This window comes from Echinops telfairi, unplaced genomic scaffold (genome assembly GCF_000313985.2).
Source record: "Echinops telfairi isolate 266 unplaced genomic scaffold, ASM31398v2 ScPeMD7_3533;HRSCAF=4204_0, whole genome shotgun sequence".
NCBI classification, from domain to species: Eukaryota; Metazoa; Chordata; class Mammalia; order Afrosoricida; family Tenrecidae; genus Echinops; species Echinops telfairi.
The window spans coordinates 64030194-64051186 of NW_022107431.1; the positions used below are offsets into that span (position 1 = coordinate 64030194).

A 20993-nucleotide genomic window follows, 5' to 3' on the forward strand; every position below is an offset into this window, starting at 1 on the left:
GGGCACTGAGACTCTTAGGGGCTTCCCCGAGAGCAACCATTTTGCCCACATTCTCAGTTCCCTGCTGTGTGACTCCCTAAGGGACAACTCTGCGAAGCTTGATGCTGGGGCTTCTGGGTGACGCCCGTTCTTTTTGGTACTGCACTGTGCAGCCCCCCTCTGGGGTAAATCTCATTCATGAGTACGGCAGGCTGAGTCCTGTGGGTCCTCGTGGTGAATCACCAAACCTACACGTGGACCTGGGTTTATTTTTCAACAAATGTTGTTACTTAAGCTAATGGATGCATGACTTATTTTAAATATTTTCTAGACTTCCCAGTTCTGCTTTCTAACATGCCCAATTTTGATAGATAAAAGTCATGTGAGCAAAAAGTTCTTCAATAAAAGGTCTTGAGACAATTACGTTTAGATAGGCACTGCTCTTCTGAACCCACTGCAGTGTCTAATATAGCGTGAAATTCACTCTTCCTTTCCTTTTCAGGCACAGGAAGCTCAGTGACTACCCTACAGACACTTCAGCGAAGAGCTCTGTTCTCGGATGCTCACCAGGCTCTTGGAGAGCTCTGGGTGCCGGGTCTCTCAGGACTAGCTTGGCCGTTCCGAGACACTACATTGTATTCAGTAACATATAACTAACACGATTTCAGTTCAAAGACAACAATTCAGTTTGAAGTTTGCTAGAAACACGTCACAAGTATTTTTGCTTTCGAGAGACACAATTTTGAGATCTTCCCTCAGGCAGGCCTCGGGCTTTCACAAGTCTGCAGTTCTCTCCCACTCCAGGGGAGAGGGGACGGGGGAGAATACGCTCCGAAACCATCTCCACCACTTTCCCATTTCCCTTATAGTAACTCAAAGCGTCTCTTTCTGCTTTTAAGCCCATTCCTCCTTTTAGGAAACACAAAAGCCAACGGGTGAGCTCATGTCTTCAACTGAATATTTCTTCTTGAAAGTTAATTTGTATCTTAGGAGCTTTATTGCTAAATACACTAACCAAGCCACTCTAGTAACCAAATTTAGTAAGTAAATGGCTATGCACAAATTTAGAAGTTTCTATCTAAAAAAAACATCACCTCCACCTTGAAGCACAAATATTACAAGATACAGGGTGAAATCTGAAAATTCTTCTTTCGTTCCCCTCCCATCCACGTATTTTATAGTCTGTAAGAAAACTAGTTACCGTAGATACTAGAGTATAAGCCAACCGACTATCAGCGAGGCACCTAATTTACCACAAAAACTAAATTAAAAATGTGCTGAAAACTCGGCTTATACACTTGTATATAAGGTAATTGTCCCCTCCCTCCTTTTTGAACATGGCTGATTTTATAAACCATAATTTCACTCATTCGCTTAGTTTTATATCAAAGTTACAATCTGAAGAGACCGTTTGTAGAAAAAAAAAAGTTGTTCTGCAAAGTGAATCATGTTTCAAGTGCATTGGTAGGAGTTTGTTCTTTGGAGGATTCCCACGATGACTCTTTCTGTCAAGTAATATGTTGTATAAATTCACATAGAAGGTGAGCAAATCTTATTTATCAGTAATTGTTCTCACTAAAGGGAAACCCTGAAAAGGCTCCTTCAGCCTCACTGTTAACACGGCATGGGGTGGTGTCTGATCTTTGCTAACTACACATGGGGGTCATGAGATCAAACCCAGCAGCCCAAGGTCAATTCCTATGAGACAGAGGTCAAGCATGCCTCCAACCTTCTTTACCCTGTGTGAATACCAACCATCCCTCTCTCCCTGGACACTCTACATTTCTGCTGGCCTCAAGAATCCACTGCAACGCCACCCAGAACTTACAGACAAGACTCACAAATATGGGGTTTCTTAAGGAAGCTAATAGGTTACAATTCAGGATCAGAAGTGCTAAGGACCCTGGACAGCCTCTCTCAAGCCATGCCTGCAAACAAGGCCACTTGCTTGTCTATGGTCTCTCAATCCTGTAGCCTCTTGGCCTTTGCCTAGTTTGGGTAATGTTACAGAGCTCTTTTAGGGCTTGCTACTCCACCACAAAAGGAGCCGTGGTGGCACAGTGGTTACACACTGGACTGTGATCCAAAAAGTCAGCTGTTCAAAACCAGACCCACCCTGTCTTACAGGGTCACTGTGAGTCAGAGTGACTTGATGGCAGCTAGTTTGGTTACTTCACCATCGGCTTCATTCAGCCCAAAGGCACTTAGCGCTAACCCCTGAGTCAGGAAATCTAGCTCCCCAATTAAGTGCCTTGATACACTCCACTCTGCCAGCAAGTCTCCTGCCTTAAGGCATTCAGTTCTATTCAATCCAGAGGTCAGGAAGCTCACAGCTCTGAGCCTTGGCCTTGTCTGCAGCTCCTCTGCTATCACAATTTTCTGTCCCTGCACTGAGGAAGCTCTATGTGCAGGGATACCTAGGTCCAAAGAATGCACTCCATAGTCTGACTCATCGTTCTTGATAATAATGAGATAACCATTTCACTGAACTACCACCACCATCCCCCAGCCACCAAGAGGGTTCATTTTATGCCCAGCAGGATGACAAAACTGACCGGTGCCCATGGTAGAGTTCTATCTTCTTACCATTACAATGACCTCTGTTAAGACTCCCAATTGAATCAGAACATTCTACCAGTGTCCTCTCCCACCTTCATTGACCCAGACTCATCAGGAAGAGAGAAATACAGCTAATCTTATGGCCCCATTCAGTAGTTAGGTGGGAGTTACAGAGACTATTGATATAATAGCTCTCTCAAGTTGTCCACTGCATCACAAACACCTGTACAGAGTTACCTACAGAGTGAAGTCTAAACAGAGGCTGGCAGAGAACAGAAGATTCTCTGGAGTGTGCCTTTAACAAATTTTTCTGGGTCTACTGCACACTTGAAATACACCCAAAAGGCGGTATCTGCTCTTGCTATGATTCCTCCAGCTGTTTGTGTGCATGCGATTACCTCTCGGCCCATCTCCCTGCGTCCAGATCCTCCCAGGTGCTGTGCGCAGAGGCGCTTACTTAGGTTAGGGGATATTTTCCCTGACCTGCCATCCACAAAGTTTCTCCTGAAAACAGTTTTCATAGCCCTTTACTCAGGTTTCTCTGAAAACATACTATGCCTTTCTCTAAATGTCATGTGCAAACACATTCCTATGCCTCCTGTCTTGAACAACAAACTATTAACATGGAGGCTCACAATATCTATTAATCCACTGAGCATGCAAGTTCAAGTTATCTATTGTGAAAATAAGAGACTATTTTGCATGGCGAGACTGAGGACCATGGGCTTGGAGAGGCACAAATAAACAATTGTCTCTGGGAAGAAAATACTAGCCCTTGTCTTCATCATAATTTGCACTGGCTGATTTTCTTGCTTAGGTGAAAGGTGTTAGGGTCCTATTTCTGTTCTTTTTTTTTTGTTACTACCTGTATCTGAAATATCCCCAGAGGTCAATTCTTTAAATAAGCAGTTTTCTTAAATCGCTTAATATATGAAACAGGTTTCTAAGAGGGTATGGCCCTAAATCTAGTAAGATCTTCTGTTTCATTTTGCTAAGGCCCAATTTTAAGAGAACTCCATTTGATAGCATTCTATAAACTCTTAAAGCTTCTTTTAAATAACAAAAGGATTATAATAAGGTTATATTCAATATACCTTTTTCTAAGCTCTTAACATCGTAGGATTCTAACATAGGTAGCAATAAGAAAACATTTCAGCTAACAATACCTCCAACTCTGAAAAACCTCTTTGGACCATAAATGAACAGCTCTTGTTTGTTTCTGTTTTTCCTAAATAGAAAGGTTACTGGGAATCAATTGGATTACCTTCTAGATCCACCTCTTTACTGTTAGCTGAGTAAACATGGGAGAAGTCTCTTTTCCTCTTAGTACCAAATCAGGATAAACCCACAGCCACCCAGTGGGTTCTAACTCACAGTGACCCTGTAAGGACAAAGTAGAACTCTTCCATCAGGTTTTGAAGTCTATGAGTCTTTATGGGAACAAACTGCATCATCTCTCTCCCATGGAGTGACTTGTGGGTTCAATGTGTTGCTCATTCAGGTAGGAGTCAATGCTTTCTTTGGAATGGGCACGAATATGGATCTCTCTTCCCCAGGCAATTGGCCAGGTAGTGATCTTCCAAATGTCTTGGCAGAGATGAGTGAGTATTCCAGCACTCCATCAGTTTGTTGAAGCACTTCAATAGGGATTCAATGGAGCCTTGGTTTCTGCGAATGCCTTCAGTGTAGCATGGACTTCCTCCTTCAACACCACTGGCTCTTCACATTATTGGCATTTCTATGCCAAGGGTGGTAGTTCCTACTTAACTCCAGCATTGTGGCCCTGAGGGAGCATGTTCAATGTTGGCAGGCCTTCTGATTTCTTCTAGAATTGGTGGCTATTTTCCTGAGGTGTGTGACAGCGTTTAGGAGCTTCCTTCCCTCCTCTCTCTCTGCTTTCTTCTTTCTGTCTGTAAACATTCTGTGGCATTAGCTGCATATATACATAACTCCGAGTCAATGTCAAGACATGGTGTTGCTCAAATGGAGCTATAAATGACCATCGCAGTAGGCCAGATTCTCAACTTGCATAGCAGGTAATAGGTACGTCATTTGCCTGGCTGTATGAACTAATCCCTGTAAGGAATCAATCAATCATAGGGCACACAATTCAAGGAACTGCGAATTGTGTGCATGCCCATTGTCTACCCTCAGGAGGCCAGGCCGGCAGTCTGGGAAGTGTTGCACTGCTAACTTTAAGGAGGACCAGTAAAGCCACCAGCCCTCCTATGGGTGAAAGACGAGGCGACCTGCTCCCGTGGAGATACAGCCTTGGAAACCCTAGATAAGGTCACATGGGTTGGGTGTTGTTCAATTTGACAGTAATTTTTTTTTCTTTTAAAGAAAAACAAAAGTTGGTTCCCCATAAGATTGAGTATGCTGTCTTATAACATTTAGTATTGGCAACAATGTGGGGGAATGACTGGCTGAGAAACTGTAATTGGGGATATAACAGTTGTGCATGTTAACTACGAGAGCTGAGGAACTACCTGAACACCCCACAAAGGGTCAAGTAAGCCCCAAATCATTTATAGAACGCCTGTCGAGGACTGAGGTGAATCTGAATATGATGGCAAGAACAGATGTCTACACTGCACTGCTAGGTAGAGACAAACAGCAGGATATAAAATAGAACCAATCGTAGCAGCCTACACAAATAGAGGGGTGTGTACATGTGCAAAGACATAGGCAAACATTACTGTGTCAAACACACGTACACTTATGAAGAGATATTATGTCATGAGCAGATATAATTACGTAGCACATGTTATTCTCTCTCTCTTTTTTATAACCAGAAAAAACAATGTAGTTTCACTAAAACAAAAACAATAACCCATAGTCAATAACTGTGTCCCTGGGGAATTAGTGACTAGCTGGTGCTGATGATGTATGCACAACCAGTGACACTCTATGCCTCGTCTGTGAGGGAGGTTCAAATATATAGCAACTGACTCACTAAGAGCACCTGCCAGAGTTACGGATGTTAAATTAGCACATTCCCCAGCATTCCAAGTGAAAATTGGTTGTACAGAAAACCCACTACACCAAAACATTTCCACACACAAGTCTTCACTTTAGGACCGATTAATCTATATTGAAAACCACGCTGTAATAAGATGCTAATTTTAGTTATGAGACTAGCACAAGGCAAATCGAATGAAATCAAAGTGCAATTCATTTGGTAAGCCTGAAAAGACGCTGGCTCCTGAAATGGAAAGTCTTCTCAAGTCAATAGGCTCCTGCTTCTTTGTCAAGTGCGGGTGCTGCTCACCAGGGCCGCACGTACATGGGGGCACATGACCAACGAGCGCCCCGTCAGCCAACACAGTTCTTTGCTCCTGTCAAGTCAGATCGCTTATGCTAATTTCCTCTTTGGCCTGTGAGCTCATGTTCTGAAATCATGAACGACACCCTGACTTGAAAATGTTGGTTAGAACACAGCACTATCTTCTTCAGAAGCTGGTGTTAATGCTAAGCATTAACAAGAAAATAATACAACTAACAGTGATTTGCTGCCCCCCCTTCCAGCTCGGGCGGGGGAAAACTCCGAGCATATACAAACAGGCTCAAAAAGATGGCTGCACCAAGCTTTCCTGGAATCCCTAATCCTTCCTGCTTCCTCAGGTGAAGGCAGGCAGAGCTGATGCAGACGCAAAAGGCTCTACCTACTCAAGTGTGTCTTCAGTTTCCTGAGAGCAATGTGGAACTCTTCGGTTACCTGTTTAGTGAAGGGCCCCATCTCGATGCCTTGACTGAAGCAGCTCTGACAGGCGAATTTACAGCATCAATTCGGAAAGACACCTTGATTTGATTGAGCCGCTGTAATTAATACTTGGTTACTTTTTCTGTAACGTTATCTTTCTCTCAGAGCTTTTGTGATGTCCCTTTCTCCATTTTCTGTCTACCTTTCTGGGTCCGCTCTCTCACTTTCTGTGCTCCTCAGCCCTCCAGACTCCCCACACCAGCCCTCGGTGACAGCAACCCAAGGGCTCCATCAGGAGATGGAGATACAGCCAGCGGACTCTCCACCCCGTGCCCAGGGCCTGCTGCTCTCTGGAGCTCATGCCTGCTTCCCACACCTCATTTCACCCACATCTCAGCTCAACATCATCTGGGCTAAAAATGTAAGTCTTCAGTGGAGTCTTAAAAAATAAAACAATAGGCACACGGTTCACTTGGTAAGCTACAGGCGTCCTTACAAACCTCCTTGGCAACATACTCTTCAAGGTGTTATCGCCCCATCTGATAATAGCTAATAGATCTGAAAAACAGGATAAACCTGCCCAAACTTACATGATGTGCAGCAAATGAAACTCATGTACTCCATGCCACTGATTATGGGCAACTGATAGTCCCCCAAACCAGAAATCTAAGAGTTATCTGTTGATTCTACCCTGCTCCCCCGAGCTTCCTAACACAAAGTCAACAGGTCACCAATGTTTCCTTAACCAGGTAAATACATTAAAAGCAACCAGGTTTCAGAATAAAATTTGGCCTCTCCATTCTCTCACAGGATGCTATATAATCTGCCTTCTGCCCTCCTTCTCCAGTTCATCTCCCATCACTAGCCCACAGCATCCCGTCATCCAGAGACACCTAGAATGTCCTAAATTCGCAGCTGTATGAATGCCCTCCATGCCTTCTTTCACTCTCACTTGCTCACCTTGAAGCGCAAGTGGGACTCATTTCTGATGACCAATCCTGAACAGAAACCATTTCAAGACCTAGTTCAGGAATCCACACTCTATTCTGCCGCCACTGATTTATTGTTTTTGAGTGCAGAATTTGTGGATTTGATTTGAAGTCTCCGTGGTAAAGCAGAGTTTGTGTGCAGTGGGCACTCAATACTTGTATAATTGCAAAATGGATGAGTGAATAAAGTAATGAGTGGAGGGGCTCGAATCTGCTCCCCTGTCATTTCCTTCTTGGCTGCCTAACTGCTGTCAGACTGAAGGGTGGCTGCCTTCACGTTTGCACTGCACACCAGTGACTCCACAAGGAGCCAGAGAGGCCCACTCGAAGTCTGGTTCAGAGACTAGTGAAGCGATCCAGAAGCTCCCTCTCCTGTGGCTCTTTCTTCTCGGTGGACACACAGACTCCACCACTAGGCCTGGAACCCTTCTCCCTCCCGATGCAGATGGTGCAGGAACACCGGCCCAGTGGTGACAAGATCAGCAATGTTTCATGTCCACTCAAATATGCACCTAGGATACACTGGGAAGGAGGAGCAGTCCTTGTGAGGCAGTGGTTCTCAACCTGTGGGTCACGATCCCTTTGGATGTCCAATGACCCTTTCACAGAGGTCAGTGATTCATAACAGTAGCAAAATTACAGTTAAGAAGTAGCAACGGAAATAATTTTATGGTTGGGGGGTCACCACCACATGAGGAACGATATCAAAGAGTCACAGCATTAGGAAGGTTGAGAACCACTATATTAATGACATTAAAAATATATATATCAAAAACACACACACACACACACACATATATATCAAAGACCTCTCATGCACATATGTACATTTTCTTTTTAATGCAACTTTTGCATCTCCCTCCTCTTTGCCTCACAGTTGGCTAATACGGGGGTAGAGGGGTGGAGGGGAGGGGGTTAGAGCAGGAGAGCAGGCTGGTGAGGGTCAGTCCCCTGCTGCCTCTTCAACCACCAATCTCTTTGCTCGCCTTACCTCCCACTCTGGATGCTTGATCAAAGGCTCAGAGCCAACCCAAAGGGTGAGCGCAGGTAGGAAGAGAGGTTTCGTTACATGTTTGGAAATGGGACAGATACCACTCAAAGGGTTATTTATTCTCTTCTCTGACCTTGAGATTCTGTCCTGGGAAGGTGCTCTGCCCTGGCCCACCCAATGCCTCTGTGAAATCCCAGTCAGGCAGCTGGCAGGTGGTTGGAGCAGTACAAATACCTCTATCCTGCTCCACCAGATGGACCAACAAAGGGTATTTTATTTTTTTAGAGGTTGAGCTATAACCCTTGGGTGTGGCAGTGCTGAGATACTGAGTGGTAGCACCTATTCACCCTTCAAACTTCCACTCAAACATCCTTCCTCGAGTAACAGGTTATGTCCACGGGAGGCCACGTCTCCATTCTATACTCTCGTAGCACTTTATTACCTTTGGAGTGTTGATCACATTTGCTATTGTGTGGTGTTGATTTCATGAATGCCCACGCCTTCTCTCCTGAGTGTTAGCTACCCCTGAGGAAGGTGACTGTCTCACCCACCACTGACATTTCGCCCAAAGCCCAGTTGTCCCTTGCATAGCTTGGCACACATTAACATATATATATTTTTAATTAATACATGAATCTTACCAAAACAATCTAGTTCTCTAACCCTATGTGTGAATTTATACCATAAACTTGCTAAATCTGTTCACGTGGGCTGTTCATTAAAGTTGGCCTCTGAAACAAGCAAACTGGATGTGTGCATGCTGAAAAAACAAGAGCATTAATTCAAAAGAAAACAAAAAGAGCATTCATTTAAAGTACCAAGAATAGCTAATGCACTTAGCGCAGTGGTTCTCAGCCTTCCTAATGCCACGACCCTTTAATACAGTTCCTCATGTTGTGGTACCCGCCACCCCCCCACCTCCCCCGACCATAAAATTATTTCCGTTGCTACTTCATAACTGTAATTTTGCTACTATTATGAATCGGGCGACCCCTGTGAAAGGGTCGTTCAACCCCCAAAGGGGTCACGACCCACAGGTTGAGAACCGCTGACCTAGTACATTACAAAACTTGTCCAAATGCCACAAGTGAAGGTAGCAGATTAGTAAAGCTCACAGTCGTCACTAATTTTTGTCTTATATCCCTGTTTAATAAGTAATTGGTTCATGCAAGAAAAACTCAGTGTTATCACCTTACAATACTCCATTTTATCACCCTTTTGAAAAATAACATCATAAGCCAGCCCTTATTATATCCTGATAATACATATTATGGGTTCTAAAGGTTAGACTGCACCAATGCCATTGACTTCCCAATAGTCACATCACTGGCACAGCTAGAGGCGCACCCGGTCTTCTGAATGTGAGCAAAGATAGGTCTCAGTCTTCCACATATAAACCCACTAGGGAAATCTGTGGGGGCTTCAGAAAGTCCATGGTGTATGTGGGGGTGGGGGGTGGGGATATCTTTTTTGTTCCATTTTCCAAGAACTTTTTGTACTCCTCTCATACATCTCAAAATCAAAAGAGTCACATTCAGCAGGTGACACAGTACATTTACTCTGGGGGTATTTTGCTGCTAAGATTAACTTAAATGACTTCTGTCTGTGATCTTTTAAATATCTTGTTTTGAAAGCAACTATCTGAAATATAAAGAATAACATTTCTAGATAGAAGGAGTTTCCATAGAGTTTGGGGTAGGGGGGAATGGAAGGAAGAGATAATAGAATTTTTCCATGAAGGCTTTGAAGCTCCCTTGTGTAAGATCAATATGGAAAGTCAATTGTATCTGTGCCAAAAACAGCTAGAAAATTCTTTTTGTTTCTCATGACTTCAAATTATCAGATCTTATTTATTCCCAAACATCAAGGATCAGACCACAAAACATTTTAACCAAGTCTTTGGCCACCTCCAAAATATTTTTCCGTGACCTTGACAGCTCTGTGACCACAGTCACAGGGCCAGTAGACATACAAAAACAATAACCTCTAGAAAATTCTATTTTAAAAAATCATTTAAATAGCATAAAAAATATATAAATGTAATAATAATGCCGATACAATATTTATAAAACTTTTTTTAGAAAAAATATAAATTTACTGAAAAACATTGAAGAAGGTCTATAGAAATAGAGGCATTTTATGTTTATAGGTAATATGACTTAAAACCTTAGCAACATAAATCTGCCCATATTGAGCTACAGCGAGTATGCAATTCTATTCAACCCCGACCGGTATTAACCTAGAACCTAACAATCTGATTCTGATAAGAAAGATCAAATAACGAACACACTCCACACACATTATGTAACAACTAAAAAATAGCTGAGTTTAGATGTTGTGTGGTGAGGCTGCCTTTCAAAAACCTAACAAGCGGTTGTGAACATTTATTCAGTTCATTAAGAATTCCATAGCACAGCTTTCATTGACTACTGGCTCATCACATGCAGTGTAATGCATAACCAATATCCTCTTGTTGACCACTGTGATTTTTAAAAATTTTGTTTTTCATGTGAATATGTGATAAATATCCATGTATATACATCTTTTTATATAGCTGTTGATTTAACATGAATTATTTTTAAGTTTTATTAGCACTTAATCCACAAGTCATACAATTCAGTCATATCAAGAAGAGTATACAATTGCCACCATATTCAAGTCTAGAATTGAATTTTCTTCTTCCTTCTACTCATTATTCATGTAACATTTTTAAATTGTGGCAACAATATACTTAACATTCTCCAATTCCACCTCTACTTATATAATTGAGTGCCAATGATTATACTCTTTGTGTTGTACAACCATTATTAGTATCCTTTTACAAATTATTCCATCACTAACATAAACTCAATACCCCTTTCCCCTTCACCCATGGTAACCATTGGTCAAATTTGGATTTTCTCTTTTTTTAGTGGTTTTCTTGATATAGTATTCACATATCATACACTTCCAGGTTAAATTGCTTTTAAAACTAGTTGCATATATATAATCACAAGCAGTTCTAGTGTTCCTTCCCTATGCCCACATTTATTGTTTGCTCCCTAATTCTGACTACTGATTTATTGTTTGCTCCCTAATTCATCTACCGATTGCCCCCTCATCCCCAACAAACCATTACATCAGTTATTATCTCTATGCATCTATTCCTTCTGTGTTTTACCAACTGGGAAACACAACAGAAAAAATTAAAATAAAAAGGCAAGGACAAAATAATAGTAATATGAAGACAAAGATGTAAATAAAGAATAAAAAAAAAAAAGACCACTATGAGTATTTTTTAAAGCCAGGGAAGAAATTTTTGTCGTGGAACAAGTTCAAGAAATAATTGGCCCTAGAACAAATTCTGGTTGGATCAAGAAGGAGGCCAATTGATCAAATATCAAATTATATCATGTTTGAGCCACCATAATCAAGTTTACAATAATCTGATAATAAAGCTGTTCAAGACTCTTGACTGTGACAAGAAGGGATCTGCCAGAGGCTTAATCTCATTAGACAGTCTACAGCTGGATTTTGGGTTCCCATTGTGCTCCATAGCTTTCTACAAATTTTGTTGTCATCTTTGGATCACACAGGCTGCTGTGCTTCTTCCCTGTGGACTCAGTTGATTCCTCCCTTGGATGGCTGCTTGCTTGAATACACGCCTCTAAGATCCCAGACACCATTCCTATTGATAGCTGCTTTCTTCACCACACTTTGCTGTAGCACCCTTATCTTCAATGATCATTTCAGAAGGTGAATATCAAGCTGGAGTGTGTTACCAAACTAACTACTCTTGGACTTGGGCTAAAAATAAGTGGGAACCCAGGACCTAAGATGAATTCTTTAAACGGATACAAGTGATAGGTATAGTTAGGTGGGGGTGATTTTTGTTGCTGTTGTTTTGAGATTTTAAGATCAGTTTTGCCAAACTGTTTCAAGGAAATGTTAATAATCTACATATCAGTATATGACCATATTTCCCCCTACAACCTCGCCAACATCGGTTTTAAAAAAAGGGCCCAACTTTATAAATAAATACTAGAACACTGCATTTTTAATTGATATTTAGATTTCAGCAGTGGTAAGCCTGGACTGATTCTGCTTACTGTCCTCTTTGTTTCTAATGGCATTCTTGCGTAATCTTCTGCCCGTTTTTTTCTACTTAAGCACTCAATTTTTCAAAACTGATACAGAAGACTATTTATTTGGGTTATTAATACTGTCCCTATCAGATGTATTAAACTTTGCCATTTATCCTTTACTTTTACTTCTGTTGGTGTGGCTGTTTTAAATGATATATATTAAGGTAGCCCTGTGTTATAAATACCTACTTTATGGGCAACTACTTCTTCACTAATGCTTGGCTGTGAACTAGTTCTGTCATGGCTGATGAAGCAACACAGGTAACCACTAGAATTTTTAGTTTAGGTGATTCGTCACAGAAACCAGAACATGGAAATGTTCTGCATCAAAGCCTGGGATTAAGAGATGTAAAAGAAGCAAAGTAAACCCATTCAGGAGCCTGATACATGAGACTACATTCCTGGCAGGACTATGAAGAGGCACGCATTGGTTGGCTGCCATCTTCGAGTGGGGCACAGCCGTTTCTTGAAGCCTTGCCTTAATATTCTGTAAACCGCTCTCACTCTGCAGCAGCTGAAGCAACCCCTCTGGACTCAAGGAACCCTTCATCCCCGTCTCCTTCACTTTCTGTATGGGTAACTTAAGTCACTGAAGAAGGCTGCAAACACTTTTCCTGCCCTGCAGTAAGATTAAGGACTGTACGTGGCTCCTCTGCTCTACCTACAAAATCAACTTAAAGACACACACAGATCTCATTTGTAAGCTGACTGCCAGTATCTATATATGCCCATACATGTCATATATACGAACTTACTGCTTCTTTAAGAATCCTTCCTGAGGATAACTCATTTTCCACTTGTCCCTATTATAGTAAAAATCCCCCATCTAATTCAGGGTCACAGCACCATCCTCAAAGTTATTGTAAACGCTAATTTATTATTAAGGTGCTTTTTATAAAATTATTACCATGCACTCAGTAACATCACAGCTCACAGGTTTTAGAATAACATACAAGTAAACCTAAGCAGATGTTCTTAGGAATAACAACAATCTGAAAAGTCAAATGTCATGCAGGAAGCTGAGGCTGTATGACATAAAAGCGTTTCACACCCGTGTGGGTGTTCTTACCTGATTACTCTTCACCTTCCTCCTCCAACTCAGTTTCTTTGTGCACCACCACTCTCGTGACAGACATGTCAGGGTGCTGCTCTCTGGCTTCCTTGATGGCCTGGGCCAAGGCCTGGTGGGGTCAGGAGAGAAAGCAGCTGTGAGCTGAAAACATGCATACTGATAAACCCAGACTCAACCTCAAGGCCAAACAGATCCATTTCTTTATTTGAGGAAGCAGGAATTATGGGTTGAAATGAGCTCTTGCTCATTGGAGACTATGCTCACTCTTCTCACTTTCTCATTTCTGTATGGCAGTTTCAAACACTGATGCTCGTAGAAGAGACACACTGGCTTGGAATTCCAGCCTCACAAGAACAGTTCTCCTCTGAGTTTGGTAGCCTTGCCTAGTGCCAATGCTGTAAAGGTCATGTTAAGGCTTGCTGTAGGGACTGAGGGGAGCCCTGGCGACACTGTCTGGTAAGCACGCGGCAGCTAAGCATATGGTTGATGGTTCAAACCCACCAGAGCCACTCCTTGGGAAGAAGATGAAGCTGTCTGCTCCCATAAAGACTGACAGCCTTAGAAAACATACATGGTATCATTATGAGTCAATAATCAATTCAATGGCAGTGGGTTTGACTTTAAGGAGGGCTTGAAGTACAAGTAGTCGCCGGGTTACACATAAGAGCCATTTCAGGGTCTTCAAAATGTGGAAGTCAGTTAAAATAAGTGCCATTTGGTTCTTAGTTAGCCTTTGTGCAAGAAAGGAGTCTCAGTAGCAGAGCGGTTAACCCCTCTAAGGCAACTGAAAGGTCAGCAGTTGGAAACTGCCAGCTGATCTCCGGGAGAATGAAGTCGCAGTCTGCTTCCCTACAGACTGACAGTCTTAGAAAGCCTATGGGGCACTTCTGTTCTGTCCTACAACGGCACTGTGAGCCAGAATTGACTCTACGGCAATGGGGTTAGTGTAAGAAAAGGTCCAAGGTTCGAAGCCTTCTCAATGACGTAAAAGCTACCCATGCAGCATGTGAAAAGGACTGTAAGAAAGAACTTGCTGAGTAGGGTTAGTTGAATGGATTCAAAGGAGGGAAGACTTATTTAATATTCAGGGAAAGAGGGAGTTCACAGGCCTGAGAATGCCAATAATGATGGGAAGCACACCGCAGAGTGCCTGACTGATTCACTCAGAGATGCTAGTTATTACCCAAATACCAACACCCCACTGCGCAGAACCAGGCCCTGCTCTTCTCTGCTCTCTTAAGTTCGTGCTTGCATTAAAATGTTTGTTGACGTAAAATGTGGCAGGGAAATCCTATGTAAATGTTTGGGTATACCCACCCACCCACAGCCCTCCCTTCAAGTCAATTCTAATTCACAGCAACCTAAAGACTCTATAATATTTTTTAACATATAACTTATAATATGTAATCTCCAAGGCTGTAAATCTTTACAACAGTAGACAGCCTCATTTTTTCTCCCATGGAGCAGCTGGTGGGTTTGAACCGCCAGCCAGGCAGTTAGTAGCCCCATGTATAAGCCACAGCACCATCATTGCCCTTTTTTCCTGGGACACAGAACAAGCCAAATAGTGGCCATAGCGACACACAATCAGTAACACTCGAGAACAAGACTGTCGAGTACAGATCACAACTTCATATTTTAAAAACTTAAAGTCCCCAAGGTTCATGGCTCTTGGAGATGGCCAATTAGCTGGTGGGTGGCAGAGACAGACCTGGGCGGGAGTATTGACCAGGCGGTGAGAAAGGAGACACAGCTTCTCTCTATTTCATCAGAAAGTAAGCCCTACTAAGTGTGATGGCAAAGTAAGAATGAATAACACTAACAAAAGACCTTATTTTTTAGAAGAAAAGATGTTTTTGTTCATTGTTGTTCATTTTTATTTTAAAGTGGTCTTTTGGAGAAAGAATACGAAACAATATACCACAGAACAACACTAAAAGTTTGGGAAGGAATTCTAAAAATGAAATTGTATTAACATAGAAAGCTCCATGTCTTATAAGAAAACAACCCAATGGAGAATAGTGGCATAATTTTCCCTTTTGATCTGCTACCTGCTGGAGGGGACACAACTGCATTTCTTCTGTGCACCACGGTCTGTCTGCCATAACTCTACAGAGCAAAAGCCCGGCTCAGCAGGGGTAAGTGGAAAGGCCAGGGGGCAAGAGTGTAGTGAGAATCAGCGCAGACATCAGGCGTGGTCAGAAGAGCTTCTCAGTGTACTAACATAGGGAAGGATGGGAAGAGGGTAAGAGAAGGAGCACAGGGGTCCAGAGAGGATGGAGGTAAACAATAAAATTCTTTCATTGTTTTCAGTCTGACCTGAATTGTAAAATGTCCTGGACAAGCTTGAAGGGAGCCAAATGTAAATACCACCGAACCCACTGCCAGGGAATTGATTTCAATGTACAGAGACATCAGGTTTCCAACACTATAGATTTTTATAGGAGTAGATAACCTGGTTCTCCACTGATCTTGAGGTTAGTAGTCTACTGCTTATCCAGCAGTGCCACCAGGGCTCCTTAATGTACTTACAGGCAAACCAAATACTATAAAGAGATCTGCCTCTATAAAACCCAGATGTCTCTTACTTAGATAGGAAGCATATCTGGTGTTTTCTAAAAACAAAACAAAAGAAGGCCACTACTATCGAGTCGATGCCAACTCATTGTGACCCTAGAGGACAGCGTAGAACTTGCCCTTTGAGTTTCTGAGAATGTAACTCTTTATGGAAGTAGGATGCCCTGTCTTTCTCTCGTGGGGCAAGTGGTGGTTTCGAACTGCTTAGCTGGTAGTTAGCAGCCCAATGTAACCATAATGCCACCAGGGCTCAAGTCATATAAAACATGCTTCTATCAGCAGGAAAGTAGGGGAAAAAAATAAACACTACTATCATCTTCAAACACATTTAGAATCAGTTTGCCTAGAGATCCTTCATTTCATAATTATTAGCAGATAAAATAAAACACTGTAAAATGCGGATTTATTAAGGAATCACTAAGGACCTGCCTGTGAGAGAATTATGACATCATAATCCCCAATGGGGAAATTATTTCATTAGAAAGAAATATGGTCCAGTGAGCAATGGCAGGGCAGTTCAACCATACCCCCCTCCACAACCCACCTCCAAAAGCCGAGTCAAGACAAGCAGAAAAAAAAAATCCTCTACATCAAGTTTCTATAAATTTCCCAACACAAAACAGATTGCTTCTTTTCCACTTCATCCAGATAAAGGTTACAGTCCACTAATAAGATCTCTTTTAAACTAGACAAGACATTGAAAACGGGGTCAATGATATTAGAATCACTACAAGACGGTCAGTTATCTAACACAGAATGACTTTTCCCTCATTCAATGTTAAATAGTCCTACCAGCGAAACGTCAGGCTGCTCCAGTAGGCAGCGGCTTGTGCGGCATAGTAAATTACACACTGGGCTGCTAACTTCGAGGTCAATGGCTAGAGCTTACCAAATGCTCTGCGGGTGCTTCAGCAGCCTTGGAAACCCATGGGGCTGTCTACTCAGTCCAATAGGGGCGCTATGCATCAGAAATGACTCAATGACAGCGGGTTTACAGAAAATTGGAAGCTTATTTTCACAAAAGTAATTAATTTTCAGTGGTAACCAGGTAAATTAATTTTTCAGTGGTTACCAGGTAACCAGGTCATCAACTAGGAAACTCGACCCCCAAGTGAGAACGAAGAGTCTGGGGACCCTTTCCCCAACCCCAGCCCTCAAGAAATTAAACATATAAAATAGAACATATAGGACATATAAAAATATAAATCATGGTTATAGAAGTTTTAAAAACAAACAGAGATAATTTTTTTCTAGGCTGGAACAGAAAAATCCATGTCTCTTGAATCACATATAAGGAATCTTTATTAAACAAAAGATTTCATTCCCTAAAATTCTCTGAACTTGGTATTGTGTTCAAAGCTGGGTAATGATCATTTCTTCCTATTCTCCAGCTGAAACGGTCAGTTGAACATTTCTTATCCTTTCTCTTCAAGCTGCTGTGAAAGGGAAGCAGCTTGGTCTCCTCTAATGCCAGCCAATTCAAAACACTCAGAAGAGAACACCGAAATCTCATCATCCCTTGGGACTGGGATTTGAGCTGCCCTGGAAGTCTCTGGCACTTCCAGCCATTACCTGCTCTCAGGCCAGCATTCTGCCAACACTCATATGAGAATGATGGCAGCAATGACTCAACAATTTTGTTCTGAATAAATTAAAATGTTTGTGTAAGAGACTTTAGCCCACCATAACTGTAATAGTTCATGGAAAATGGCTGGTAGTAAATAGCTCCATTTTCTAATGCTATCAAAAAAATACTGGGAAATTTCCTAAAGGGGGCACAAGTCAATTTTAGTCTCTTTCTCTCTCTCTTTTATTAAGCTAGCATCTTTAAACCATCACTCAACTGTTAAAATTCAATGATTTGTCTTTTAAACCAGACCCATAGGAATATCGTAATGGTTGCCAGGAATCCTCTGATTATTTGGACCAAAAAGTCCAGGTAAAACCAGGGAGCAATAACAATTCCGCTCTGTTTTCTACTGGTCATTACAGGATGGCTGGAAGGCCAGGTAGCGTCCAGGGAACTGTCAGCATGGTAGGGCGGCAAGATGAGCAGTGGCAACCTTAGAAAACCAACAGTCACTTTCAGAACTAGCACTGCAGGGCTTTCTTTACCTGGTCATGATCAATATCTGTATCTCCTGTGATCACAATACGTTTCTCAATTCTTGTTTCAGATATTCCACCTTTTACAGTCTAAAGGTCATAAAGAAGAAAAAAGAACAATCGTCAAAGCATGCAAAATCAGAGGAAACAAAACTTCGGCAATAAATACAAAGCTGACCTTGCAGGGACTTGCTGTGGTTTATAAGCTCTTAAGAGATTTCTAGTGTTAACATGGTAACTTCTGTCAATCAGGTGATCGCAACCCTAAAACTAGTCTTATCAAAATCCAGGTAAGATTAAGAAGCTGAGACAGATACCCTCCAATCCAAATAGTGTCCATGGAGACTTTCTGTTCCAATTTCCGGAATTTCTTTACTCCTAACTGGTTTTTTAAAAGGGTGATCATTACTCGGTATTTGGATAGTTCCAAGAAATTCCGATAATTTACCTGTTCTGGGTTTGGAAAATTGATGTTACAATTCTGACAGCATGATTTTAGTCATACAAATTCATGTGGTAATTTTGTTCATTTGGTGTAGTACGATAGTAAGATGTGGAATATGGTTTAGATCGATGTTGTGCTTTTTGCTGAAGTGTGATTCTAGCTTGTGGTTGTGACTGTGTGGTCACGGAACACGCGGCTAACCATTGACGGAAAGGACCAGGGGAAGGAGCTATGGGGGGAATAGGGTCCAGCATACTGGCTCCTGGCAAACTGATGCAGTCTGTGGCACACCATCTCCAGCAGAAGCTACATCATGTAGCTGTGACACTCTGAGCAAAGGGCAGACACCACACAGTCCTGAGAAAGCGCACACCCAATCTCTACAACTCCCATCAATGTACATGTTAAGACTACACATTAATGCACTTTAATGCAAAAAGAAAACAAAATGCCTATCACCAGCTTTAATAATGCTACATATATTTTAAAAATTAATACCATAACTACCTTGCATTTATGTGGCATTTTTAATTTACAGTTTTGTTTTGGCTTAAACACAGAATAAATTATGTATTTTTAATCTTTAAACACTAACCAAGTGTGAAAAGTAGAAGAAAAAAAGTCTCTGAAAAGTGATGGAGTGAGAAATTTGGTGACTTTAATGCACATTAGAATCACCTGGAGCATTTCTACAAATCCCTTCAGAGTATCAGGAGATCTGGGACTGGGCTGTCAAATATACGACAAGGCTTCAAAAAGTGTGTGGGAAAATGGAATCAAAAGATAATGGAATTTTCACATGAACTCTTTGAAGCCCCCTCGTCCACCTCGCAATAAGTGGAGCTGATACTGATGCTGGTATCCCAGGAACCACACTGGGAATCACTGGAAACATGCAGAGAATGCTCTGTGAAAATACCCACAACATCAACACGCTAGAAATAAGTGAGGCAAGTTTTACACCGTTTGAAAACCTATCGAAAATCATGAATGATGGCCTTTATTCAATTGCTTCACTCAGAAGCTCATTTGTACTTACCAAACCTGCGCTTCCACCTTTCTGAAACTACTCCCCCCTTGCACTTTATAACACTGCAATTCGGTTAAAATATATTTGGAGCCTCACTCCGCTGGCACTGTCTGGGTATTACTTTGAAGCATGGAATGGGAGAAAGCAACCATTCAGAAAGGATCCTGTTTGTGAAGCACCATCACACCTCCGCAGGATCCCCTGGACTGCTTTACCTTGGTGATATGTGTGGTGGTTGTTGTCGACACGGACTCAGATGTGATGGTTTGTGCGGTCAGTAATGTGCCCGAATCACCACCAGCCCCGCCATCAACCTTTGGATAGTTGGGGGGAAAATACAAAGCAATGCTTAACTTCCATTCTGTTGTCCAAGAAGACCCATCCCCATTCCAGACACAGCTTTACAAACCTATGCAGTTGGCAGAGGGTGCTACCTGCATATCCTATTCATGTTCATGGTGGCAATTTACAGAAAATGGCTGAAAATTAAAACAATAAAGTAGCAACAAGCTGGATGTGCATGCAGAAGCAAATCCTGCGAGTGGAGAGAAAAACCAGGAAGAACAGAAGGAGCAGGTGGGGAGGAATGCTCCAAAGGAGTCGAGAATTCGACCTGAAGACCATTCTGCAGGAACCAGAAGGAAAACCAGAGAACCAGGCAGAGACGCTTTCAAAATTCCTGCTAGAGGCAGGCAGACTGGGGAAGTACCAAGTAATTTGTTGCTATGGGTTTTAAGCAAAGGTGGGCAAAAACAGAAAAACACTTTCTCAAATTACTAGAATAGAGCCTGAATACAATGGCCAAATTCGAATGATTTCATTGTCTGTTTAACTCAAGCAGAATTTAAAAAATCTATACCACATTCCTAATAGCTTTTGTGTTGGAATGTATGCAGTACACATAAGGAGCCCCTGAATAGCAGTCAGAAGCCACCCACAGGCACCTCCGAACAGACACGTTTGAAACCCCTAGAAAGCACACATAGGCTCTCCATATACAGGCTCTGAATCCAGCGATAACAATACAGATACATTACTCCACACATATGTATACACATATGTCAATTCTATGCATGAGGGGTTTTCTATAAGCTTGCATTATTTCCCTGAACTTTTGAAAGTACCCTCCCCACTGCCTCCTGGTATATCGAAACATTTGTACTTGTTTGTTTTGGTAATGAAAAAGGCAGAAAGTTCTGGAGCCTACCATGGGAAATACAGAAGTGACCTGATAGCCTAACTCAGATCATATTGTTAATATCCAAATGTATTTGCTTGCTGTTTCTTGGTATTCACTGATTCATGGACGTAATCTGAAAACGTGAAAGTCCGGAGTCTGTCTGACTAAAAGCTGAAAGGGAAATGCACACTTGGCACTTCCCATAACACAGTCACACATGTGCATCTTCTCCCCTGAG

At 42.0% G+C, this 20993-nt stretch overlaps 1 protein-coding gene across 1 annotated transcript in view; it reads right to left on the bottom strand.

Moving 5' to 3' along the window:
* Nucleotides 1-20993, bottom strand: part of EPB41L2 (erythrocyte membrane protein band 4.1 like 2) — a 235655-nt gene that overhangs the window by 5729 nt on the left and 208933 nt on the right. Inside the window, exons 19-21 of the mRNA XM_030886731.2 lie at nt 19791-19889; nt 18110-18190; nt 13415-13526 (exon numbers count right to left, since the gene is read on the bottom strand). Coding sequence (XP_030742591.1) covers nt 13419-13526; nt 18110-18190; nt 19791-19889 — 288 coding nt within the window. The 3' untranslated portion in view covers nt 13415-13418. The remainder of the gene's footprint in view (nt 1-13414; nt 13527-18109; nt 18191-19790; nt 19890-20993) is intronic.